This window comes from Quercus suber, unplaced genomic scaffold (genome assembly GCF_002906115.3).
Source record: "Quercus suber isolate HL8 unplaced genomic scaffold, Cork oak 2.0 scaffold_169, whole genome shotgun sequence".
In the NCBI taxonomy this organism is placed as follows: Eukaryota; Viridiplantae; Streptophyta; class Magnoliopsida; order Fagales; family Fagaceae; genus Quercus; species Quercus suber.
Window position 1 is genome coordinate 66490 of NW_027069629.1, and position 27658 is coordinate 94147.

Sequence of the window (27658 nt, forward strand, 5' to 3'; positions counted from 1 at the left end):
CAAATAGCATATCATACTTGTTTGTTTTGTAAGTTGTGTCAAATGTCACTACATCCCCAAAGTATTGATAAGCCATTCTTGATCGCGCATCCACCCAAAAAAATTATCCATATGGCCAACATCATCACATTGAATTGCATAAAAGAAATTGAAGTCTTGTGCTTGTTGTTTTTGGCAATAATTAAGGATAGCTAAGGCATCTCCAACATCTAGATTTTTTCCTCTAACATCTCTCAAGTGATTCTAGCAATCTCTACTTGTAAATGTCTGGCCACCTACATTGAACATCATGGCAACTTTTCTTGTTGGAAGACCTTCTTCACCAAAATTTTCAACTAGACTCTTAGCAGCAGTAGACATTTTTTTGTGGCATCGGAGGTATGACACACTTTTTGGACTAATAATACCATGATTGTGGTTGTTGTCAAATCCCTTCACAACCCATTTCTGTAACTTCTTATTCTTCATAATCCTAAGCATTGCTTCACATCCAGTTCTAAGACTTGAGCAACTTCTACGGGCCTTGTTTTCATCATCTCTACTCAAACCACTGTCTAATGCATTTTTTGTTTTGCGCTGCCCTTCACTACAACATACATAAATACGACTTGTTACATTATCACTTTTGGGTGCTTTTTTACTCGTACGCGTATGGATTCCAAAACCTTCTTTTTTGGCAAATTCTTTGTAAAAAGTTTCAACATCATCAAGGGAGTCAAATTGCATTCCGACATATGGCTTGGATTTCAACTCACAATCACCAATATCTTCAAGCGGTAACTCTTGCTCTGATGGTCCTAAATTGTTTGGGGCATCATATAACTCTTCACGTTCCATTTGCGATTTAGTAACTATAAGAACCAATACAAATAATGAACACAAATAAAAAATATGCAAACATTTTACCAATATTAGGCTCCAAATTGAAACAACAAAGAAAAAAAAAAAAAAAACAAGCATAACTCAATTCTCTAATAAATAAGACTTCAAACATAATGTCCTATTCACCAATACCCAAGAACATCTCATCAATAGTATCTAAAGTATTTGGATAAATAGAAAATATTAGGGAAAAAGGAGGGGTGAGGGGATTAAGTTAATTCAGAAAGTAGGATTTACTAACTTAGCACGGCTATAAGAATTCTAGCTTGTCCCATAAGAATTACTTCTATAAATGAATGTGTGATCTGATTTTCTATAACTCAGTTGCCAGCTTCTTTTTTAAAATTGAAAAGGGTTAATTTTTTAAATGTGTGATCTGATTTTCTTCTATAAATGAATGTAAAAAAAATTTCATCCTAAAAATCCACAAACAGTTGACTGAAGTAGTGCTTACTCACAGAAATAAAAGGTACACCTTTAACGCGCAATACTCAGAGAAATAGTGCTCGCACTTGGTTACAACAGCATCGACAAAAGGTTGCCTGCAAATGAAACAGAGCACTCACAAACCAGAAAAGAAACAGAAACAGATCACTCCCAACAGAAAAGAAAGGGGGAAAAAAAAAACACTCACAACAGTTTGGCTTCACATAGAACACATTCAAGACCATTCAGTTCGGCTTCACATAGAACACATAGAGTCAGAACTTCTAAACACATTCACATAGAGCACATAGAGCCAGACCAGAAAAGAAAAAAAAAAAAAAACAGAGCACTCACAACAAAAAAGAAAGGAAAAATAGAAACAGAGTACTCATAAATAGAAACAATTCAGCTTGGTTATTTTTTTTGCTGCCGGCAACCTGTGGAGGTGGAACAATGGTGGAGTAGCAATGGAGGAGGAGATCGAGAGAGAGAAACGCAAGTTTAGAAAATAGAGAGAGACTAATGGAGAGAGAGACTAACGAAGAGAGAGAGAGAGAGAGAGAGTCAGACGTGTATTTTTTTTTGGGTTTAGAGATAGGTTTAGCATGTAATAAATGATGGTAATTAATGAGATTCTATTAAAAATATTTGTAATAATGAGGGTATTTTTTTAACCGTTGATCTACTTAAATCCAATTGTTTAAAAAATGTGTAACTCTTTTGAACCTCTCTCTCTCTCTCTCTCTCTCTCTCTCTCTCTCTCTCTCTCTCTCTCTCTCTCTCTCTCTCTCTCTCTCTCTCTCTATATATATATATATATATATATATTTGTGGGTTTAATGTACTTGGGTTGGTTTAGGGATTTTGATGAAGAATTGCAAGATCAGTGGAATTCAAGATTGACTAATGAGTGGTTCATGACTAGCAGCACTTGCAGGTTTGCATGTGGGGAGAGTGTGAGGAATTTTGAAAGTCGGTTAGAGCTGGAGAAGTTGAGAGTGGGCCTACTTGCGAGTGACTTACGAGGGCCCCTAGACATCTCATCCCCTAGATGTTTAGCTGTGCTTTATTTTTTCTCTACTATACATCTCTTTCCCATAGATTTTAACCTAGAGATATAGGGTTTTATAAATCAGAAAAACACACCTTGAGAGTGTGAGAATTGTGCCTTTCATTAAAAAGTCAAATGCCTTAGTTTCTCTACAACTCTTCCCTCTCACAATTTCCATACGAATGAGAGGAGATTCTATCCTTCACCTTCTTCACCATATTGAGTATTGATTTTTGTTTGGACATTTGGGAAGCATTAAAGTTTGACCACATTTTCAACCATGGAGGCTTGGTGGTGCAATTGGGTGATGTTGTAGGATCTAGAAAGCTAGCAAAGACAAAACTCGTGAAGGCCGTTGGTAGTTAGAATTTAAAGGGCTCAAGTACATTGAGTAGCTTAGGTTTGGAGATCTTTGTGTATTCTTGTACTTCAACTCATTCACTAATGTATCATTTCCGATTTGTCTAGTTGCGAAGAGGTTTTCCTCCAGATTCTCTAGTTTTCCTCTTTGATAACACATTTGGTGTTATCTTTGGTTTGCACCCTCTTTACTTACTATTTTTTACATATTGCATTGTTCAATTATGTTTATCCATGCAATTGTTGGATGCTTTGGTTAATTAATTGGCTAATTACGTAAATTCTGCTTTAATTGTGTTCAGTCTAAAATTAATGATAAATATTATTTTTATAATACTTTTACAATAAATTCTAAGTGATAGGGTGTTATTGGTTATATTACTAATGGGTAAAAAAGTAATTTCAATAGTAGTTTCAAATTAAAATCAATAACAATTTACTATTAATTTTTTTTTTTAAGTTTTATTAAAATGTTGTACAAGTAGCATTTCTTAAAATTAATTAAGGGGTAACTAAAATTGGAGAGTCTAGAAAAACAGCACCTAGTATTTGGCTAGTGCAACTTACACACTTTAAAATTTCAAATGAGGTCATCTACGACGCCTGGTCCATGGAAAAAAAAAAAAAAAAAAAAAAAATCAACGCGGTGATGAAGTTGACTTTTTACATTTTCACTTGAAATAAGTGTCCTTCAAAGGAGGCACCCAAGTATCAGGATTGAGGATAACTTTTTGATCACCTTTTTCGTGATATGAACAGACCATAGACAAGGGCGGCTTTACCTTAAGGCCAGGGGGTTCAAATGAACCCCCTGACCTAGCCATAACTATATATATATATATATATATATTTTTTAGTTTTTAATAAATTTTTTTTAGCCCTTAAAATAAAATTTTGAACCCCTAACCCTAAATTTTGTTTAAACTCAGCTGATATAAGTTTGAATATGATCATTTTAATGCGACATTCACAATATTTTCACAATAATTTAATAATAAAAGTTAAGTGGCAAGCTGTAACTAGTTTTTATCAAGATTCACAACTAACATCACTTTTTTCCTACCTTTAACAACTTGCCACTTTGGTTTTGTTATGAAAGTGTTGTGTCAATAGCACTACTCCTAAAATATTTAATTTATAAGAAAAAAAAAATGTTTCAAATTTTTGCTCATTCGTTAAAAAAATAAAAAAATAAAAATTTCCAAGACTTTGGCTTACTTTTCCATCGATAGTAGAATAAAGTTGTTGCACTTTTCTTTTTCATCAACAAAAAAGTACACCACTATTACAACCAACAGATTTGTATTTATTTTTGTGATTTTTTCCTCATTCTCTCTATCTTTCTTTTTCCTTTCTATATTTTCTTAGTTTTTCTCTTTATTTGATCAAGTAGCTTGATAAATGCTCTATAGATTTCCAAATCCAAAAAGTATTTTAGTGCTTGCTCCAATTTCAAGAGACTGACCACGTGTATGGTTAAAAAGTCATATACTTTAAAAGTTAAAACTTATATCAATTACTTTTTTCTTCTTCTTATTTTCGCATTTATTGTTAGTCTGACTCCAAGAGACTGACCACATGTATTATTAGTTATTTAATTATATATATATTTTTTATGTATTTAATGGTTATTTTCTTACTGATGTTTATATTAAATTATATTTAGAATACTATTTTAGATTATTGTATAATGTATATAATATGGAAGTTGCACATATATAAAAATTTATTTATTTTATTCTTTTACTTGCCCCATGATAAATTTTTAACTCCACCACTATTGACCCCTCTAGAAAAAAATCTTAGAGTTGCCACTGACAATAGAAGTGTGAACTCTCCCATTTTCCCTTGAATATAACATCCCTCTCTGAAATTAAGGCCAGAGGAAGAGAAAGTGTACTGTGCATATCATCAGAAGATCTGGGACTGTAGAAATGTCTGGGAACGAAGAAGAAGAAGACGTTATTAATAAAGTAAGGCAGCAGGAAGTTATTAAAGAGCTCAAAGAGAAGAAGGATTCAAGCCAGAAGCTCCGTGTATATGAGTCGGACATGGAAGAATCTGACGACATTTCTGATTACCATAATGGCCATAACTCCAAGGACTTTCCCACAGGAATTTACACATAATTCATATATATATACTTATGGAGACACTGCTAACTTAATTTTGTTTGCACAATCAACAACGTTTATTGCATGATTATAACTTGAAATTTTAGATTTTGGTTTTGTTAGGATCTTAAGTGGCCGGTGATATTGAACCTAGCATTCCAAAGTATTGGAGTGGCGTATGGAGACATTGGCACATCCCCACTATATGTGTATGCGAGCACATTCACTGATGGTATTAAGCAGAACGACGACATCCTGGGAGTACTTTCCATGATTTACTATAAACTCACCTAAATCCCTCTCATCAAGTATGTGTTCATTGTCTTACGGGCCAATGATAATGGCGAAGGTAAGATCTAATTAACAACCGATCATTTCTATATATATTTCAAACAATGATGGTTTAAGAAGGAAGAAGCTAAGAACTAGTTGTCCTAACCATGGTTTTTTGTATCCCGATCCGGATCTTAGAATCTTAAGATCCTAAAATTATAAATCCTTAAAATGTCCTGATTCTTACTAGGATTTCTACTAAAGTGAAATTTGACTGGGATGCCTTTCTAGATCTTTGGATTTTATAGGATTCTGATCCTATGATGATACTAAAGATCCTATGCTACAAGAATTTTGGTCTTTTGTGACCAATATTTTAGCGACGACCAAAAAGTCGTCACTATTAGGCATACATTAGCGACGATAATAAATGGCCATCGCTAATAAGTGTATTGTAGTGACAACACTAAGGTAGTCGCTAATGCCATGGAGGGAATTTTATTTACTTTTGAAAAATGGAGAGAAACTTTTAGCAATGACAATAAATTTTTTTGCGACGACATTTACGTCGCTAATAATCATCTTTAGTGATGACCTTATGTTTCGTCACAGATATGTGGCCAAAAACATATGGTAAGTGATAAGTAAAATTATAGCATACAAGGCGCTCCAGATTTAGCCCGTTGGCTTTGCTCGTGGAATGGAGTCTACAGTTTAAGTTGACGGGATAAGTTATGGGGAAAAGCTGAAGACCCTAAAGCTGGGGGGCAGAGATTTGATAGGGGTCCGCGAAGCACACCCAAGGGGCTGACGCCATCAAAAAGCTGACGCCGATATGGCTGAAGGGAATAAGATAAGCTGACGATTCTAATGAAATCTTGGCTTGGCTACCATGCATGAGTATATAAGGAAATGACTTGTATCTCACACTTGATGTTGGTCTCCTACAAGGAAAGGATTCCGTAATATACGCTCATAAGGTTTCCTATAAGGAAAAGACTTCTAGTTCAAGGAAAAGATGATCAACCCTCTACTACTATAAAAGCCCCAATATCCTCACAAATCAAGGTACTCATAATTAACCACTTTCTAGCACTCTAGAGTTGTAAGAAGTTCTAACTTGACATTCAGAGAGTATTTGGCCGACACCACACCGGTGCTCTCTATTAGGTCTTCTCTTTTTTTGTTTTGCAGGTGACATTTTAAGTGTGCAAGTATTGTGTAGCTCACTGGTGATATTTTTAGCATCACTAGTTGGCGCCGTTTGTGGGAAACATATTTTGTTGCGATCTACAAGCCATACTATAGTTTCCCAAACAAAAGAGTTGCATGGTGCTCACTCACTTGATGGCAACCACAAACGACGTTCGAGAAGAGGAACCACCCACGACCACCCTTGAGAGATAAGTTCAAACTCTCGTCGTTGCTGTGGAACGTCTCACCAAACAAAACCATGACCTGGAAGAGCAGCTGCGCCAGAAGAATGCAACATCGAACAACCAGGGAGATGACCAACAAGGGACTAGTGCTGAAAGAAGGAACTAGGAGGGACCCGAAGGCAGCAATGCTTTGAACCAACAAGAACGACAGGAAACCAGCCGTCCCTTCGGTTTTGATATGGCCCCCCCTTACATGGTCATGGAGATGCAATTAATGAAAGAAAGGATGGATCTTATGATGAACGCCCTTAAAGGACGGGTGTCTAGCAACCTTGACGATTTGGTCCACCGAACCGATTCGCCATTCACTACCTCTATCAACTCCTTCCCCCGCCATAGAAGTTTCGCATGCCATAGATTGAGAGATATGATGGAGCTAAGGACCCGCTTGATCACTTAGAAACCTTCAAGACCTTGATGCATCTTCAAGGAGTAGCGGATGAGATCATGTGTCGGGCCTTTCCTACAACGCTGAAGGGCCCAGCGAGAATTTGGTTCAGTCGGCTGACACCCAACTCCATCAGCACCTTCAAAGAGCTGAACACCCAATTCACTTCGCACTTTATTGGAAGGCACCGATATAAGAAGTCTACTGCATGCTTGATAAGTTTCACATGCCACAGATTGAGAGCTACGATGGAGATAAGGACCCGCTTGATCACTTAGAAACCTTTAAGACCTTGATGCATCTTCAAGGAGTAGTGGACGAGATCATGTGTAGGGCCTTTCCTACAACGCTGAAGGGCCCTGCGAGAATTTGGTTCAGTCGGCTGACACCCAACTCCATCAGCACTTTCAAAAAGCTAAACACCCAATTCACTTCGTACTTTATTGGAAGGCACCGGTATAAGAAGTCTACTGCATGCTTGATAAGTTTCGCATGCCATAGATTGAGAGCTATGATGGAGCTAAGGACCCACTTGATCACTTAGAAACCTTCAAGACCTTGATGCATCTTCAAGGAGTAGCGGACGAGATCATGTGTCGGGCCTTTCCTACAATGCTGAAGGGCCCTGCGAGAATTTGGTTCAATCGGCTGACACCCAACTCCATTAGCACCTTCAAAGAGTTGAACACCCAATTCACTTCGCACTTTATTGGAAGGCACCGGTATAAGAAGTCTACTGCATGCTTGATAAGTATCAAGCAACGAGAGTATGAAACGCTGAGATCTTATATAGTCGCCTTTAATAAGGAAGCACTCTCGATTGACGAGGCCGACGACAAAATACTCGTGGCAGCATTTACGAATGGACTGAGAAAAGGTAAGTTCTTATTTTCACTATATAAGAATGACCCAAAAACTATGTCGGACGTGCTTTACAGGGCCACCAAGTACATGAATGCCGAAGACGCTCTACTAGCTTGCGAAGAAAAACCCAAGAAGAGAGAAAGGCAGGAAGATACCCGATAGGAAAGAGGGCGGAAGATGGCGAGAACTAGAGAGCGAAGGGATGATAGGCGTTCCAAGCCCCCTACGAGGAGGTTCACAAGCTTCACTCCACTAACCACCCCAATCGACTAAGTCCTAATGCAAATCAAGGATGAGGGGGCATTGACTTTCCCTAGAAAGCTAAAGGGAGATCCCAACAAGCGGTCCAGAGACAAATATTGTCGCTTCCACCGCAACCACGAACATGACACAGCTGACTACTATGACTTGAAATAGTAGATTGAAGCTCTTATTAGGCAAGGGAAGTTGCAAAAGTTTGTTAGCATGGAAAGGACAGATCCGCTCCCTCAAGAGCAAGCTCCCCGACGAGACAACAAGCGTCTGAGACAGCCCTTAGGAGACTTAAGGATGATTGTAGGGGGCGTAGCCACCAACGACTTATCAAAAAGGGCTCGAAAGACTTATCTTAGGATGGTCTAGAACGTCCAGCTCACAAGCGTCATCCCGAAGATGCTGCGAGTCGACAACCCCCTTATTGGCTTCTCGGAAGAAGATACTTGACGTCTCCATCATTCGCATGGCGATGCACTTGTTGTTAGCATCCAGGTAGGAGACTATAACATGTACAGGGTCTTAGTCGATAACGGGAGCTCTGCGGATATTCTCTACTCCCCAGCATTCCAACAGATGCAGATCAGCAGAGAGTGACTAGCCCCGGCCAATGCTCTACTTGTCAGGTTTGAAGGAACCAAGGTGCACCCACTAGGCATGGTAACATTGCCAGTCACCATTGGAGATTACCCTTAACAAATCACTAGGGATGTTACGTTCCTTGTGGTCGATTGCTCCTCTGCTTATAATGCCATTATAGGGCGACCTACCCTTAACTCCTAGAAGGCTATAGTTTCGACCTATCACTTGATGATTAAATTCCCCACTGAATACGGAGTAGGGGAATTGTGAGGGGACCAAATAGTTACGCACAAATGCTATATTGTGATGCTGGAAATGGACGACCATTTGCAAACTATGAGCATAGAAGAATAGCGGACGAGGGCAAAACCCATAGAGAGGCTCTAGGAGATACCCCTTGATAGCTCCAGGACGAACAGGACCACTAGGCTTGATACTTTTGCCAGCCCGACGGTTCGCTTAGCACTCGTAACTTTCCTTAAGGAAAATTAGGACGTGTTCACCTGCAACCATAAGGATATGCCAAGAATTGACCCTTTAGTCATGGTACGTAGGCTGAATGTATCGCTATCCTGTCCACCCATCCGACAGAAGAAGAGAGTTTTTGCCCAAGAACGAGACCGAGCGATAGCGGAAGAAGTCAATAACCTACAAGAGGCAAGCTTCATTAGAGAGGTGTATTACCCTGACTGGCTAGTGAATGTGGTAATGGTCAAGAAAGCCAGCGGAAAGTGGAGAATGTGCGTAGACTTTACCGACCTGAACAAAAGACCACGCTTTTCTCTAAATCCATCCGATTGATTGTGACCATAATTTACTAGAATTATCCTTTTATTGCACTCTTTGAATCCGACGTTTAGATTTCAAATCTAGGGATGGCGCGTGATGGACATATATTATCTTTGTGTTCTCTCAATCTGATCATTTAGTTGTTCTCAAATTTCACCAACATCAGTATGTCACCATACTCTTAAAATCCCAATGATCAAGATTCAAAAAAAAAAAAAAAAAAGAAAAAAAGAAAAAAGAAAAGAGAGAGAGAGAGAGACTAAAGTGCTAACTACACCTCTAAAGTTTAGGGCTTTTTAAATTTTACATCTTGGAGTTTCAAAATTTGGATTTTAGCTTCTAAAGTTACATTTAGTTTGCATCAGTAGTTGTATCATCTATATTTTTTTGTTAAGTGCCACATAAGCTTGTTACACGTATTTAGTTTATCCAATAAAATAATTTTTCATCATTTCTATTATGTAACATGGCATTATTTTATTAGATGAATTAAACACTCATAACAAGCTAGCTTATGTGTCACTTAAGTGAAAATATGGATGGATAAGCTACTGATGCAAATAGAATATAACTTTAGGGGATAAAATCTAAATTCTAAAATTTTCAGGGTATAAAATTCAAAAACCTCCAAAGTTTAGCTATGTAATTTGCACTTTTTCCAAAAATTAAAAAGAAAATGCATATTTTCTTTAAATATAACGTTCTATTTAGAAACATTGTTGTAATTTAAAATGCTTTTGTAGTATTATACTATGACCATTTATGCCTAGGAGTGCATGATGTAAGTTATTGAAAAGCAAGTGATGAAGATTGTTTGATCTACTTCGTACCATTTCTCATCACTTACATCTGAGGATTGCATTAGTGTTGGAGATGAATCATCTCTCCTGGTGCATTTTTTCTCCAATGGGAGTCCACAAAGAAATGGATTTCTTTCATAGCTGCTTACGTCAAAAGTTCCAAATTGTGCTTTAACACCCGGGGTCTTACCTAATAAGTTGCTATAAGCGACACTAAACACCACCAGAAAGGTAAGCTCAAGCAATTGTGGAGGGAATTCTCCACTCAAACTATAGTGAGAAGATCCAAGCTCTCTAATTCAGCCAAGTTTGACAATATCTTTGGAATGGACCTGTTAACTGATTGTGAGACAAGTTTAGTGAATGAATTCCTTGTAGCTATCCAAGTTCAAGTGGTATTTTACCTGTTAGGTTGTAATAAGATTATATTTAGAGGGCATTTGATAATACACTCTTTGTACAACTTATGCTTGTCGCTTAAGCATAATTTAAAGGCATCTTTTGTTTTGTTCTATTTCTTTTTTTATTTTTGAAAGACAAAGGCATTTTTGGAGAATTTTATAATTAAAAAATTATTCAAATGTATTAATTATAAAAAAATAAATTGAAAAAATAAATGATAAGAAGTGAAAATTTCTCTTGGCTAATGAGTCTTAGAGTGAGAAGTTAGTGTTTTAATAAAAAAAATTGAATCACGAATTGACAAGGAGAAAGAGTTCTTATTAATTTATAAATTATTTTAAGTTATTAGTAGGTAGGTAGGAGAGCGAGTGTAATGAATGAAAAATGGGTAGGAGAAGATGTAGTGGAGATAGTATGAAATAAAGAAATGATCCGTCATTGACCTACTATATAGACTAGATATTGGGCCCATGAACTATCTTTGAAACCCTTCATCTAAACCAATAGTACATGTAACTCCAACCCATTTGATTAATTACCAGCAATAGTTATTAGAAACTCCCCAACTTAGAATCATGTGCCTTATTAACCATAAGAAACTGAACCAACATTTTATTAATTGGGGCCATTACACTTGGAACTTGGGAGGCCCAATAAGCCTATAAATAGAATAGACCCTATTAACACCAATACCACCACTCAACATAACAACTTGAGTCAAGTCAATGGTGGAAGTCTTGGGAACACATGTGTGAGTGAATTTCCACATTGAACAAGAATGTGAAGAGTAAGTAGTTAATATAATATAGTTGGCCTCAAACTCATATGTTTAAGTCTTTTGGGTTCGATGGTTTTCTTATATATTATTATATTTATGTATTATTTAGTTGAAGACTCCCCAAGGTATTATTTTCTCAAGGAAGGGGGAACGAAATTAAGGACAGTAAATCTGTGAAGGCAGTAGATAAGATAATTGAGTCAAGTCATGGCACCCTCGTCGTTTATTGTATAGGCATTTACTACTGTTGTGCTTATTGTTTAAGTTCATATATATTCAAGAAAAAAACCAAAAGGATCACATATATTCTTTAATCGATAACACGTGAAAGTGATCTTGTTTGAAAATTGAAACGTATAGAAATATACTATCAAATTAGGGACCCTAATTTCTGCAATGAAAGAGACAGAGTGGGCCTACATCCATTTTATTAATTTCCTTCAACTTACAAAATACGTCCTAAATAATTAATATTAATATGGGTCACTCACTCAGTGTCTTAGATTTCTACATTGACGTGATCATTCAAGAATCCATGTTCATAAATTTATAGTGAATAAATGAGACTTCAATGAGAAGAAAGCAGGGAGAAAAAACTTATTAAGAATTTGAAGTCACAATCCATTATAGATATAAATTAAGTTCGCTACAATTAAGAGTTCCCAAATATTGAGAAAGCAACCATAGCTATTTATGCATACGGACTAATAACTTACATAGGGTATTGGCAACACAAAAATAACTAGAATATATGAAATCCTTGGCCAAATTGAAGCACCACAATCGCCAATGAGGATTGATATAAAGAACAGTAATAACTCCCAAGAGGAAAATGATATAAGTTACCAAAAAACTAGTGAAGAAAACCACTTGATCTATTTTGTACCATTAGCACTTTCTGTTGTTTCTAACGAAAGCGTCTAGTATTCAAACACACTCTCACTCAACAATTGAATTATAAAAAATAAAATGAATGTTGTGAATATTTTCTTCTGCAAGAATTAAGATTAAAAGAGAGAGAGAGAGTAAACTAAGTTATCAAATTATTCTTTATAAAGCTTCAGAAAAAGAAAATGAATGTTGTGAATTTTTTTAACAAATAAATGTCAATGATAAAAATTATTCACAGGCACCTCACACATGTATAGAGTGCTAGTTATTTCATAAGTAATAGAGACTAATTTATAAAATTTCCATTTACTGTGTCACATTTATATTCTTAGTACCTTATATTGTGGAAAAGGTGAGTCACCTCTAGCAATTATGCCTCTTTTTTTTCCTTTACTTTTCTCTCTTTTTTGCCTATTGGAGGCAGTGATTAGAAAACAAGTTTTTCCCGAAAGCAACCTATAATACGCTCGGTGCCCTATTACATCTCTGTAATTCGTGAATATTGAATAATTACTTAGATAGACTAATAAGAGTTGTGGCGTTTGAGTAATGATTTGCAACAATTTTTGGTGGATTTAAGTAAATATCCAACCTACTAATTGCTAATTCTTATGCAAAATTAAGTATTAGCCAAAAGTCTAAATTACATTGTCTAAATTGAATTAAATTCTAGAAAACCAAGTGACATTGAGTCAAGTCAATGGCGGCGGAAGGATGGAGAATGAAGATTTGGGAGTAAAGGTGGCTGCCCCACGAGTATTACTTCCCTTTCATTTTAGACCGAATGTTCTGGTAACTTTTTGTGTGTGTGTGTGCGCGCGCACGCGCGCATTTCACACAACTTTTGATAATACACTTAGTTGTACAAGTTATTCATATCAATTAGGGATAACTCATAGGCCACTTTTTGGGCATCTAGTTTTTTAATTTCTTTTTTTAAATGTCAAGAACATTATAGTTCAACAAGCACTTTTTAATGGCACTTTTTGATTTTTTTTTTTTTTAAGAAGACGTTCAATTGTTCAAATTCTCCTTCCCTAATTATCAATTTTTAAAAAAATTAAATATAAATAATTTTTTTTCCCTAACCTTTACATTATATTTCAATTTAATCCATAACCTTTTAAATGTGTCAATTTAGTTCTTAATATTTTAGTATTGTGTCAAAATGATCCATGTCGTTAAGTAATGAATGGAAAATACTGACATTGCTAACATGTAAAATAAAAAATTGATTTTTATGCCACTTAAGATTATAAATCTATTTTGGCTTCGTGCAGGTGAGAAGGCCTAGTAGATACTAATGGAAGAAAGCAATGTCCAGGTGGCAATGACTATTCCTGCTTTTCAAAATTTTTGCCTTTTTTTTTTTTTCATTGGTAGACTATGTGGTGCCATTCTGATGATCCTACAGATCAGGAATAGCATCGATGATGGGGGATGAGCACAGACGATTTTGGCCAAATGGAATTAACCTTCATTTTGTTTGTGACCTGCGTGTGCATATCAAGTTATCAACCAAACTGAGTGGTAATGGCCGAGTTTGTGTTTCCTTGTGTCATCCTTAGTGTCATAAAAATTACTAATTTTTTGTTTTAGCAATTAGCTAAATTAATATTTTCTATTCACTACTTAACAACACGGTCCATTTTGACATAATACTAAAATGTTAAAGAATTAAATTGACAAATTTAAAAAGCCAATGACTAAATGTAGTTTACCCAAAAAAGAAAAAGAAATGGAGAACTGGACTTGATATTAGGCCCATGAACTCACTTTAAAACTCTTCACTAATCCAATAGTACATGAAACTCCAGCCCTTTTGATTAAATACCAGCAACAGTTATTATAGAAACTCCCGCAACTTAGAATCATAGGCCTCATTAACCATAAGAAATTAAACAACATTTTATTAATTTGAGGGCCATTACACTTGGGACTTGGAGGCCCAATAAGCCTATAAATAGGCCCTATTAACACCAACACACTTAACATAACAAGCTATTCTTTTCAAATTAAAAAAAAAAAAATTAAAATTGATATGACCTTAGCCCAGCCCAAAAATCAGGATTTCTAAGAATGAAATCGGTTGGTTTGAATGTGTGATATGACCCTTAGACCAGCCCAAATGTGTTTGATTTTTATTTTTTATTTATTTTTAAAATTTTGTTTTGTAGTTTGGTTTGTCTCACAAACTAGTGAGGGTGGTTGGCGCTGTTCGTTCCGTAGCAAGTATCTTATTACCTTGGAAGCAGCAAAAGCAGAAGAAGAATTAAGTGAAAATAAGCCCACAAAATACTTTGTGAAGGCTTATGAGCATTTTATAATGGAAACCAACTCTAACAAATTCAATTTCTACGTTTTCGTTCTTCATTGGTAAATTACTTAATTCTCTTCTTTGTTACTCTCTGATTGTTGTTGGTTTTCAGGAATCTAATGTAATCTTTGGTTGCTCTTGATTTTACCATTATGCCTAATTATTCATCCTTTTTTTTTTTTTTGGGTAAAATATCATTTTCGTCCCTAAACTATCACAAAAGTTCGTTTTTCATCCCTAAACTTTCAAAAGTTCTATTTTCGTCCCTAAACTATCACAAAAGTTCGTTTTTCGTCCCTAAACTTTCAAAAGTTCTATTTTCGTCCCTAAACTTTTCTAAACGTATTGATTTTCGTCCCTCCCACATCAGCACTCTGTCAAGCCACGTCAGCACTCCGTCAGAACTTTTGAAAATTTAGGGACGAAAATAAAACTTTTGAAAGTTTAAGGACGAAAAATGAACTTTTGTGATAGTTTAGGGACGAAAATAGAACTTTTGAAAATTTAGGGACGAAAATAGAACTTTTGAAAATTTAGGGACGAAAAACGAACTTTTGTGATAGTTTAGGGACGAAAATGATATTTTACCTTTTTTTTTTTTATAGGTAACGAAAAACTTTATTGATATAAAACAAACCAAAGTACAACGGGGGTGAACTTTGGCAGTAGTACAATAAATTTCTCAAATTACAATGTTCCAACATATCTAATATAGTAAAATAGATTCCAATGTACTTTACCAAAAAAAAAGATTCCAATGTAGAGCTTTGTTCTTGTTTTTATTTGTGGCGGTGGATGGAGGAAAAGGGGGGCTTTGAAAGACTGGATACGTGAGGAAGTGCCTAAAGAGAAAGAAAAAAGAGGAAGATCCAAAAGAAAAATCTCGGAAATGCTTTCGCGAATTGGCAGAGTTCCGAGAGAAGTCATTTGAGATAAAGTTCGAGGAGAAGAGAGGAGAGAGTTTCCAGAAGAGAGAACTTGAGAATTATTGGGCAGGGAAAGCTCGAGAAGAAGAGAAAGATCCGGAAGAGAGAGCTCAAGAAAAAGAGAGCTCCAGAGTAAGAGAAAGTTCGGAAAGAGCTACAGCAGAGATGCTTTCGCGAATTGGCAGCATGGTGGGATGAGAAAAGACTCTGCGTATATGTGAATAGAGTTTATTTTGGAGAACAAGTTAAAGTAGAGTTTAGTTCTAATTATCTTACATGAGTAATGATACTGGCACATACTATTTTACAACATTTGTTGCAGTGAGGTTGAAGACTCAGCGCATGCTTTATGGGGCTGCCAACTACTGAAGGAAATTTGGTGGGAAATTGTGGCATGCCGAGGTTTTTTGTTGGAACGATTCGCAAACTTTAGGGACTTGTTTCACGGCATTTTGCTCCTCAAAAGTGTCAAACCTTCCTGAAACTGGGGCATACATTGCATGGAGCATTTGGTTTAATCGAAACGCAGCTAGAGTGGGCAGACCATCGCTGCCATTATTGCAGATTCACCAGGATGCTCTGGAGCGGCTCGGCGAGTTTCAGGTAGCCACACTTCCACCACTTCACACACCTGCAGAATTTCACCCAACGCATTGGCTTTCACCTCCACCTCTCCAGCTTAAATCCAACTGTGATGGAGCAATCTTCCACGGCTTAAACTGTGCAGGGCTGGGAGTTGTAATCTGAAACATTGAAGGCTTGGTGATTGCAGCACTGTTAGAAAGGGTACCTCTGCCTCCATCAGTGGATGATTTAGAGGCTATGGCTTGGCGAAGATCAGTCACTTTTGTGATCGAAATTGGTCTCCAGGATGTCATTTTTGAGGGAGACTCCAAAGTAGTGTATAAGCATCTCTCAGCTACCTCGTCAAGCATGGCTTCCTTTGGTCACATAACTGATGAGACCCAAGTTTTAGCTTCAAATATGCTATTTGCTTCTTTTTCCCATGTAAAATGTAGCGGTAATGCTGTAGCAGATAAGCTTGCCAAATTAGCCAAGAATTCTTTTGATCCTCAGATTTGGATCAAAGACATTCACTGTGAGGCTAACAGTCTTGTAATAATTGACAAAAGTTTACTGTCAAATTAATATAAAGCTTCGGCTGGATTCTCCAAAAAAAAAAAAATTCTCAATCACACTTTTGCAGGGAATAAATAATAATCAAAGTAAAAGACCATCTTCACTATTTTTATTTTTATAAAATTTTTTGACGATCATCTTCGTTGAAATTAAAGAAACAGTTACTGACAGAAATGATATAAATGCAATAGTACGCAATTAAATAATATATAGTACCAAAAAATAAAAACGATTTTAATCAGGTCAATGGTAGAAATTAAAACTACCATGCACCCTTAGCGCAATGGTCACTTTACAAATATAAATGTCTGTGAGGTGTGGGAGGCAAGGGCTGTGGTTTAAGTCTTCAAAAGAAAGCTTCACATACATATACAATTAAATTAGGTTAGAGTAAAATTTCTATCTTGTATAAAAAAATAGTAAAAAATAAAATTATAATTCAAAGGCATCCTGTTGGAGCATTTTATTATTTTACGCCAATTTACTCTTAGTATATATATATATATTTTTTTTTGGAGAGAGAGAAAGTTCTTACTCTTAGCATTTAGTTCGTATTCAGACAGCATTTGATAAATACAGAGGTGATGAAGATGCTTCATTAATTGCTGCAAATATTGATCTTAAAGCAATTGATTTAATTCGACCACTACTTTAATATCAAAATAAAATCATCTTTGTCTCTGTACCTTGAAGTGTTAGGGAGCCATTGAGCTGATTGCCTCCTAAGTCCAACATCTCCAAGTCTTCGAAAATCAAAAGTTCTAAAAAAACAAAAATAGATGTGAAAATTAGGAATTTTTGAGAATTTTTATAGTTATTATGGAGAATAGGCATACCTTTGACAGGAAATGTTCCTTCCAATTGACTGAAAGTAGTACTCATAGTTTTGAGTGATTTAAGTAACCTTAATGATTGTATGATACTTTGATTGAACAAGTTATCACCAAGATCCAACCTCTCCAACTTGTTCGACCTCAACAAACTTTCAGAACCTATAATGAGATTGTAAGAAATAGAGTAATTATATTTTATATTCACAATAACAACAAGAAACTAGAAAAAGGTTGAATGAAATATAAAAGTAACTTGTAACATGTCCGTGAGAGGCATGAGTTAATTATTAAAAGGGTACTTTTTTTACACTATAGAAAGATAAAGGCAATATCATTAAAATTATTCACAAAATAATAGACAATGAAAAAAAAAGTAAAAAAACTACTGTAAATCACATTGTAAAAGAATAATGTTTAGCAGCCCACAACTAACACAAGATATTTATTAATACTAAAAATTATAATATGTTAAAAAAAATTGCTTTACAAAAATAATAATGAAACATCTATTGAATTTCTTCAATAACTTTAAGTTGAATGAATCCAAAATAGCTTTTCAAATTAATTGGAAACTTTTAGTAATAGAGTTTCACAAAGAAAAAAAAAATTAATAGTTGAAACATTTATTATTATTATTATTATTATTTTGATAACATACGTGAAACATTTAATTCATATTTGAAGAGAGATTCTATGGTATGTATACATGCATGAATTTCAAGAAGAAAAAAGAAAATGAGAAACAAAATTATAGTAAACTATGTTACAGTGATGGATTTTTTTCTCTTTTTTGAAGACACGGTGATAATTAAACATTTGTAGTGCATCTAATGAGATATATGGTTATAGCATGGGAAATAATATAGTGCAATAAGTAGTTTTGATAGAGTCAATTGGAGAGAACTCAAAGACCAATTTTTAGTATATTGTGTCTGCTTTTTCTCAAATTAAATGAAAAAAAAAAAAAACACCTTGCTTGAAGAAATGTGAAGTTAACAGGTAAGCGAAATTCAACTGTTTTATGGAGAAAATGATAAAAACTACTAAATATTATGACCTATATGCACTTATATGATGCACAAGTTAATTAATTAAAAATGGTTAAATAATAAGAAAAAACTTAAATATATATTAAAGCGGGTATATTTCATATGATAAAATAAAAACTTTTAACTCTCACAATAGATAGTGAAAACGGTAATATAAGTATATAACACCAATTCAGTATCAAAACCGTTTTTTCTTTAATCATTGGAAAATATAATAAGAAACAAATAAATAGGAGACACCACCATTACAATCCAATCACCAATCCAATTTGAGGATATATTAAGACTTCTTAGCTCTTTAAAAGTATCAAATAGAGAAGCGTTTAGAAACCAGATTTTATATTAATTCCTAATGTTGGGAGAGAGAGTTGAGTCACATGACCCATGGTGAAGTTGCAGGTGACTCGCTCCCACTCACTACACTCGCCTTCATGGTCATCAACTCATGAAGGTAGAAGATAATCTTTATCAACATATTTATTGAACCTCACAAACTCTTTGATTTTTAAAATACCCATCCTCTCTTCTTCAAAGCAACCTCTACGCCTGTGAATTTGAACTAGAACTATCAAACCCTACAGTAAGCTGTTCACCGAGGACCATCCCATTTTGAAAATGTAGTAATAGTAATACTCCTCTATTCATTGGCCATGACCAGTTTTATACAAAGTTGGAAAATTGCGTCAACTCAATGGTTGAAAAAGGGTGTAAAATTGAGTCAAGTCAATGGCTGAAAAGAAAATTATAATTCAAAGCCATTGTGTTGGAGCATCTAGTATTTACTTGGTCCATCTAGTATTTACTTGGTATAAACCGTAATTATTTTTTTTATAGAAAATATTCTTTTTTTTTTTTTTTTATGAGAAGTGGTATATTTATAACACTTTCGTAATAAAATTTAAGTAGTAAATTATTATGGGCTCTAATTCAAACTCAATACTAAAATTATTTTTTTATTCACCAGTATTATGAACACAATTTTGTCATTTACGATTTGTTGTAAAAATGTTATAAACATATCATTTCTTTTTTAGAATCTTTTGACAAAATTTTCAGACAACATTTGATAATAATATACTCTTTGTACAAGTTATGCTTGTCGCTTAAGCATAATTTAAAGGCATCTTTTGTTTTGTTCTGTTTCTTTTTATTTTTTTATTTATTTTTTATTTTTTTGAAAGACAAAGGCATCTTTTGGAGCATTTTATAATAAAAAATTATTTAAATGAATTAATTATATAAAAATAAATTGAAAAATTACAGGAAAATTAAAATAGGCAGAAAATAAACTGTTGACAGATCAAATATAAAACTTCATCTTGGCAAAAAGAAAAGACATACGTGACTGAAAATCTTGTTGAAAACTACCCGTCTCCTTGAAGAGCTGCTTCAAAGTGAGGCTTACAGTACAGAACACCTTCCATTGAAGAATAGTTACTGAGCTGAAAACATGTAAATACACAGATAATAGCCTGCATAGAACTCGATCCAAAAGGCCAGAAGTTTCTTATCTTTAGTAATAGAATCTGGCTTAATGCAAACAATCTCACTAGATTTCATATCAAACCTTATAATGCTGTATGAATGGTATAAAATTCACTCAAGGTTGATTCATACACGGCAGTTGATAACATTAATACTTCTATATACTGATAATTGCACATTGTATCTACAGTCAACATGTAATTTCAGCCTAAATCATAACTAAAGCACACCAAATTAAATGCATTCCATCTGCCTACGTACTACATTTGAAGCTACACCAGCCAAAAATTAAAAATTGAGTCTTCAAGGATGATAGATATACCTTTAGGGTCCCTTTGCAGTGGGAGCACTTGAAGCAAGACTTGTGGTACAAACCATCAGCAGATAGCTGCTCTACTGGATAAACTGTCTTCTCACAGACCTTGCATTTTTGTTGGGTGCCAGTGAAAGACATAGCCATTGCCTTGGATCTGACTCTTCTCTCTAAGTACTTAATATACAGCCAATCCAGGCGATGGATCAGCTTCAAAATCGCTTCCTGCTCAGATATTCCTTTTCCAAACAGCAATCTTATCTACTCCAAGAACTTAAAAAACACAGAAAACAGAATCAAGATGCGGTCAGAGTATGTCAAATCAGGGAAAATAACCCATTCATTCTGTTTGGTTAAGCAGGAAACAAAAACAACCCAAAATTCTGAAACTTTAATTGATTTTTCCACATGGGTTCCTTCAGAAAACTAAAATCAAACTTAACTAAGGAGTGAAAAAAAAAACCCAAAATTCTGAAACTTCAAATGATTTATCCAAATGGGTTTCTTCAAAAAATAAATAAACAACTAAAACCCAACTCAACTAGAATCATATACAGAAATTTGACTTGGATTAATCCTTATAAAAAAAAAAAAAAAATTTGACTTGGATTAAGCACTCACATACATTAAGAAGAAAAAGGGGTAAGCAAAATTCAAGTTCTTTCATTTCCGACACATCAGAGACTACAGATCACATAATAATTAAACTTAAGAATCTCTAACACCAACCCACAAAGAAAACTGATAAAATGTGAACATATAATCAAGCACAGGTGGACCTCACAAATCTCCTTGATTTTTATCAGTATCACTCATCCACTCTTCTTCAATACAAACCTTTGGCCTATGAAGTTAAACTACAACGATCAAAGCCCACAATAAGCTATTCATTGAGGACCATCGCTTTGCGAAAATGTAGTAATAGTATTACTCCTCTATTCATTATTGTGACAGTTTTATACATACTACAAAGTATGACAATTGAGTCAAGTCAATGGTGGAAGTCTTAGGAATACACGTGTGTGTGAGTGAATTTCCACATTAAACAAGAATGAGAAGAATAACTAGTTAATATAACATAGTTGGCCTCAAACTCATATGTTTAAAGTCTTTTGGGTTAGATGGTTTTCTTATATATTATATATTTACGTACTATTCAATTAAAAACGCCCCAAGGTATTATTTCCACAAGGAAGGGGCAATGAGATTATCGATAGTAAATCTGTGAAGGAAGTAGGTAGGATAATTGAGTCAAGTCATGGCACCCTCGTCATTTATTGTCAAGTCATTTGTTAGAGGTATTGGTTAAATAATTAAATTTACTATATCCTAATAGTTTAAGCTTTTAGGACAATTAACATCATATCAGAGCATGAGATCCTGAGTTCGATCATTGTTTCCTCCCATTTAAATTCCCAGGTGTTGGGTCTCACCTATTAAGAGGTAGTTTCAGCCCACATGTGAGAGAGAGTGTTAGAAGTATTGGTTAAATGATTAAATTTATTATATTCTAATAGCTTAAACTTTTGGAACAATCGATAATTCAACATCATTTACCATTGTTGTGCTTATTGTTTAAGTTCATATTTTATTTCCTCACATTAGAGAGAGAGGTGAATAAATCTGTCAAGAAAAAAAACAAAAGGATCATATATATTCTTTGATAGATAACGCATGAAAATGATCTTGTTTGATAATTGAAACGTAGATAAATATACTATCAAAATTGGGACTCTAATTTCTGCAATGAAAAAGACAAAGCAGGCCTACATCCATTTTATTAATTTCCTTCAACCTGCAAAATATGTCCTAAATAATTAATATTAATATTGGTCACTCACTCAGTGCCTTAGATTTCTACATTGACATGATCATTCAAGAATCCACGTTCATATTTTGATTAGGCTTTTATTTTTAATAGACGTGTAAAGATGTAGTAGATAGTTTGTTACTTTCAACATTTGCATGGATTAGTATGTTTTAGTTTGTTACTTTCAAGATTGTAGAAGTGGATAATTTATATTTTAGTTTTACACCTGTAACCTGTTCCTTAAATGTTGAATGAAATTNAATGAGAAGAAGTGATCTTTTTTTTTTTTTTTTTGAGAATGAGAAGAAGTGAAAGTTTGTTGTGGCTAAATGAGTCTTACAGTGAGAGAAGTTAGTGTTTTAGTATAATAATAATAAAAAAAAAAAAAAAAGAATCACGAATTGACAAGGAGAAAGAGTCTTTATTAATTTATAAGTTATTTAAAATTATTATTAGGTAGGTGATAGAGTGTCTAATGCATGAGAAATGTGTACAGCAAGTAACGCGGCTAGGGTAGGAGAAGATGTAGTGGAGATGGTATGAAATAAAGAAATGATCCGTCATACTAAATGGACTATATATTGGGCCTATGAACTCTCTTGAAACTCCCACTACTTAAAGTCAGGGGCCTCATTAAACATAAGAAACTGAACCAACGTTTTATTAATTGGGGTCCATTACACTTGGGACTTGGGAGGACCAATAAGCCTATAAATAGAATAGACCCTATTAGCACCAATACCAAACACTTAACATAACAACTAACAAGCTATTCTTTACAAATATTAAAAAATAAAAAATTGATATGACCTTAGCCCAGCCCAAAAATATAGATTTCTAAGAATGAATTGAGTTGGTATGAATATGTGATATGACCCTTAGACAAGCCCAAATGTGTTTGGAATGATGTGGGAATTGAGACAAACTCTTGTCTCTCTTCCTATCTAGTCTCACTCTCTTGTCTCTCTCTGTTCTTTTTGTTAAGGACATATTTTATGTAATTGGCTAATCCTTTGACAAAACGCACTTTACTTGTAATTGGGTAGATCTAGAATGTGTTTAATACTTCAAGAAACATGTTATTCAAATCAAGTATTAAAGCCATGAAGATTGGACCAAGAAACAAGTGAAGAAGGGCTATTCATTAAAGCTGGACAAATTCCCGATAGCTCTCGACAGATAATATCTATTGAGGTTTAATAAGTCTCAACAACTCTCGATAGATACTATCTATCGAGGTCTCGATAGCTACTTGACAGATGTATCTATCAAGAATTGCGAAATTCAGATTTCCTACCTGTTCCTTAAATGTTGAATGAAATTTCTTAGTTACGTTAAAATTGTTAAAGACATTATAAGTTTTTTTTTTTTTTTTTTTTTTTGGAAAAAGACATGATAAGTTGACTACAATTACAAATCTGCCTCCACTTCTTGTGTTCCACTAATATTAAGTGGTATACAAAAAAATTATATTATGGATGTGGCTTAAGACTTTCAAGGAGCTAAAAATCTTGATCTATCTTGGAATTGAATTGGTGGTTGGGTTGAGAATAGAAAACACAAGTAGGAGGCAAAATTAACATACCTTTATTCTCAATTAATCAAATTCCATGATAAGTCAAAACCTTTTAGCTCCTTTGAAATTCAAATACGTGGGTCTTTTGTCATTGCTGTGTTTGGCGTTGATAAATGAACTCTTGTGCATCTTCCACAAGTGGGAAGGGGATTAAGGAGAAGAAACTACAACTTGTTTGAATTGATTTCACTAAATTTACTCAAAAGATTGATTCACAAATGGAAAAGAACCATTTCGCCAAAAAAAAGAAAAAGGGAAAAGAACCATTAACTTATGCCGGCTTGAATTAAGCAAAGACGGTGTCGTTTCATTGACCACAATATCAATTGCTCAATTAAAGGACCAACAGTTTTTTAATAAATGAATTTTAGTCTGTGTTTGTTTCAACTGAAAAGGATTTATGGAAAGCATTTTACATATTTATAGGTGTTTGCTTTGACTGAAAATTTGGTAAACCTAAAAACATTTTCTTTTATATTGTGAAATAGACCTGCTTTTGGTTTCATTTTACAACAATTCATTTTCAGCCCAAGACTCACACTCACATTCCTTTTGCACACCTAAACCAAAGAGAGAGGGAGAGCAGAGAGGAAAGCTTGAACCAGATGAAAGAGAGCTAATCTGATCACCGTGACCCACTATTAAACCAACCACCCATTTCACTGACCGACCCACTGTTGAATCAGCCGCCTCTTAATCTCGTCGAGCGACCCACCATGACCCTGTCACCTCAGCCTCTCGATCTCATCTCCCCTGCCTCTAGATCAAACCACAGACCCACCAATGATCTCTCTCTCTCTCTCTCTCTCTCTCTCACAATTTGACCGAGTTTGATGAATGTTTTGTTTTTGTTTTTGTTTTTGTTTCGTCGGGTTTATTTATTGAGAATTTCTATTTATAATATTTGTTTGGAAGTGGGAAAATGTGAGAAACTAGTAGATAATGTGTTTTTCAGAGCATTTTCAAGAACAAAATCAAATGCCTAAAACTTGAAAATATTTTACACTTGAAAAACGTTTTTGTCAAGCCAAACACAACCTTAGTAAATGCAGTCATTTTATGTTGAAGTCTCACATGTAATCCTTAACTGATACGCGTGCCTATTGTATGCCCTTTTTTTGAAAGGAGATCATTCATTCATTAAATTATAATAACAAAGCATCCTGAATCAAGGCCTCTACAGCCCTTTTTAAACACCAGTCAAACATTTTTCCAAATATTTTAACAATATTCATAATTAGAAATTCTTCGGTCTTTTTTTTTTTTTCTTCAACATTTTCTAAAGTCTTAATGACCAAACAATCCATAAAAATTCAATATTTCAAAATTTGGGTTAAAAAAAGAAATCTGCTACGTCTACAATAGTTTCACATCACTTTCACAACAAATTCTAAGTAATAGGTTATTATTGGTTTTAAACTGAACTCACCATTGAAATTACCTTCTTGCCCACTAGTAACATCAAGTAACAACGAATTTATCGTGAAAGTATTATGAAAATATTACAGAAATAACATTTCCCTATATAAAAAAAACTACAAAATATTTACCATCCATTAAAACCGTACCTGAATAAAGGTTTTGTACTTTTGTGGAAGGTTTTATTTCTTTTCCAAAAGTTGTTTCACACATCAAAGAGAATTCACATTCATGAGATTGCCTTGGTTTCATTTCCATTACCTTTTAGGCTCGATACTATTTTTGGGATCAATATTTCTCCTAGTAGAGATTTTAGAACAACCAAGAGAAAAAAAAAATAAAAATAAAAATAAAAACTAAATTTATAGTGAATAAGTGAGATTTTAATGAGAAGAAAACAGGGAGAAAAAACTTATTGAGAATTTGAAGTCACAATCCACTATATATATATATATATATTTAGTTTGCTACAATAAGAGTTCCCAAATATTGAGAAAGCAACCATACCTATTTATACATACGGCCTAATAATTTACATAGGGGATTGGCAACACAAAAATAACAAGAATATATGAAATCCTCGGCCAAATTGAAACACCACAGTCGCCAATGAGGGTTGATATAAAGAACAGTAATAACTCCCAAAAAGAACATGATGTAAGTTACCAAAAAGCTATTGAAGAAAACCACTTGATCTATTTTGTACCATTTCTCATCACTTACATTTGAGGATTGTGTTGGCGTTGGAGGTGAAGCATCCTTATTATTGCTGCAGCTTTTCTCCAATGGCACTCCACAAAGAAATGGATTTCCATCATAGCTGCTTGCTTGAAAAGTTCCAAATTGGGCTTTCATATCTGGGGTCCTACCTGATAAGTTGTTATAAGCAACACTGAACACCGCCAAAAAGGTAAGCTCAATCAATTGTGGAGGAATTTCTCTGCTCAATCTATTGTGAGAAAGATCCAAGCTCTCTAATTCAGTCAAGTTTGAGAAAGATTTTGGAATGGAACCTATCAACTGATTGTGAGACAAGTTAAGTGCATGAATTTCTTGTAGCTGTCCAAGTTCAGGTGGGATTTCACCTATTAGATTGTTACAAGATAAATCCAAACCTGACATGTAAGTAAGAATGCCACCCTTGTAAGAGCTAAGCCTATATTTGGTAACAAAGTTAACTTCAACATCTAGTTCATACACATTAATTCCATCAGGATCAAGAAAGGAATTAACAAATTCAAGAGAAAAGTCCACCAAATTTTCTGCTTTAAAAAAACCAAAAGACATTGTGTCCCCAAAACAGTGAGGTATTGTCCCGGAAAAGAAGTTTCTAGAAAGATCCATTAAGCTTATATTGGTCAGTTGACATAACTGTGTTGAAATATTGCCACTCAAATGATTTCCTCCCAACAACAAAATTCTTAAGTTGGAAGTTTTACTGATTGCACTAGGAATGCTGCCTGACAATTTATTATCACTGATATCCAATGTCAAAAGCTCCGACATATTCAGAAAAGGTTCTGGTATTGATCCTGAGAAGATGTTCCCTTCCAAATGTAAATGTTTTAACTGAGTGCTTGACCACAAAGGTAAAGCTCCATGAAGGAGGTTATGAGAAAAGTCCAAAATCTCAACTGTAATTATTTCACATGGAATTTGACCTTCAAAATAATTATTTTGCATGAGAATACCTCTAAATTCTGTTTGGTTGCATATCCAAGTAGGAATCTTACCCGACAATTTGTTGTTGCTAACATCCAAGAAAGAAATAAGCACGAATTTGGGTAATTCATTTGGCATAGCTCCGAAGAACTGATTATGATTTATTTTCAAACAAGATAGCATAGTTAAGTTATATAAAGGTACCCAATCTAAATGGCCATCAAAATTATTATTGGATAATTCCAAGATCGACAACATTGTGCAACCTACAGGTAATTCCTTTGGTACTTCTCCAGAGAAGTTGTTAAAGGACACGTCGAATACAGACAAGAGACTCATATTACCAATTGAGGATGGGAGAGAACCTGAGAAAGAATTATTGGATAAGATTAGATACCGTATATTTGGTAGGATCTCTCCAATATTTCGTTGAAGCTTTCCAATGAGCTGATTGTTTGACACATCTATCCCATGAGTAGAGTTAAGAAAGAGCGGCAAATGAAAATGACCCGAGAAAGAGTTATCATGAAGAATGGCATATTTTAGCCTCGTATTGTTTCTAAACAACCAATCAGGAAACGGTCCTTTCAACCCAGTGTGTTCAAGACCAAGGCTTCTCAAGCTATGCTGGTGAAAGAGAAATGTTGGAAGTCGATGGGATAGCTTATTTAGAGAACAGTTAGATATCACTAAAGACTCCAGCTGAAATAAGGGTACCCAATCTGAATTTTCCGTTTCTATCTCAACCTTCTTGTTATCACATCTAAATTTAAATAACTCAAGCTTAGAATGATTAGCCAATAAGCTGAATGATAAACCCTCAAAAAGGTTATAACT

At 34.5% G+C, this 27658-nt stretch overlaps 2 protein-coding genes across 2 annotated transcripts; both read right to left on the reverse strand.

Annotated features, from left to right (window-relative positions):
* Positions 1–243: 243 nt before the first annotated feature.
* Positions 244–837, reverse strand: LOC112016520 (protein FAR1-RELATED SEQUENCE 5-like). The gene has a single exon (XM_024049076.1). It carries the CDS (start codon positions 835–837, stop codon positions 244–246), a length of 594 nt encoding a protein of 197 aa, XP_023904844.1.
* Positions 838–22841: 22004 nt separating this feature from the next.
* Positions 22842–27160, reverse strand: LOC136069429 (cuscuta receptor 1-like). Its single transcript, XM_065777950.1, has 2 exons — positions 25866–27160; positions 22842–22872 (listed from the first exon to the last, which is right to left on the reverse strand). The coding sequence occupies exons 1-2, from the start codon at positions 27158–27160 to the stop codon at positions 22842–22844; spliced, it is 1326 nt and encodes a 441-aa protein (XP_065634022.1).
* Positions 27161–27658: the final 498 nt, after the last annotated feature.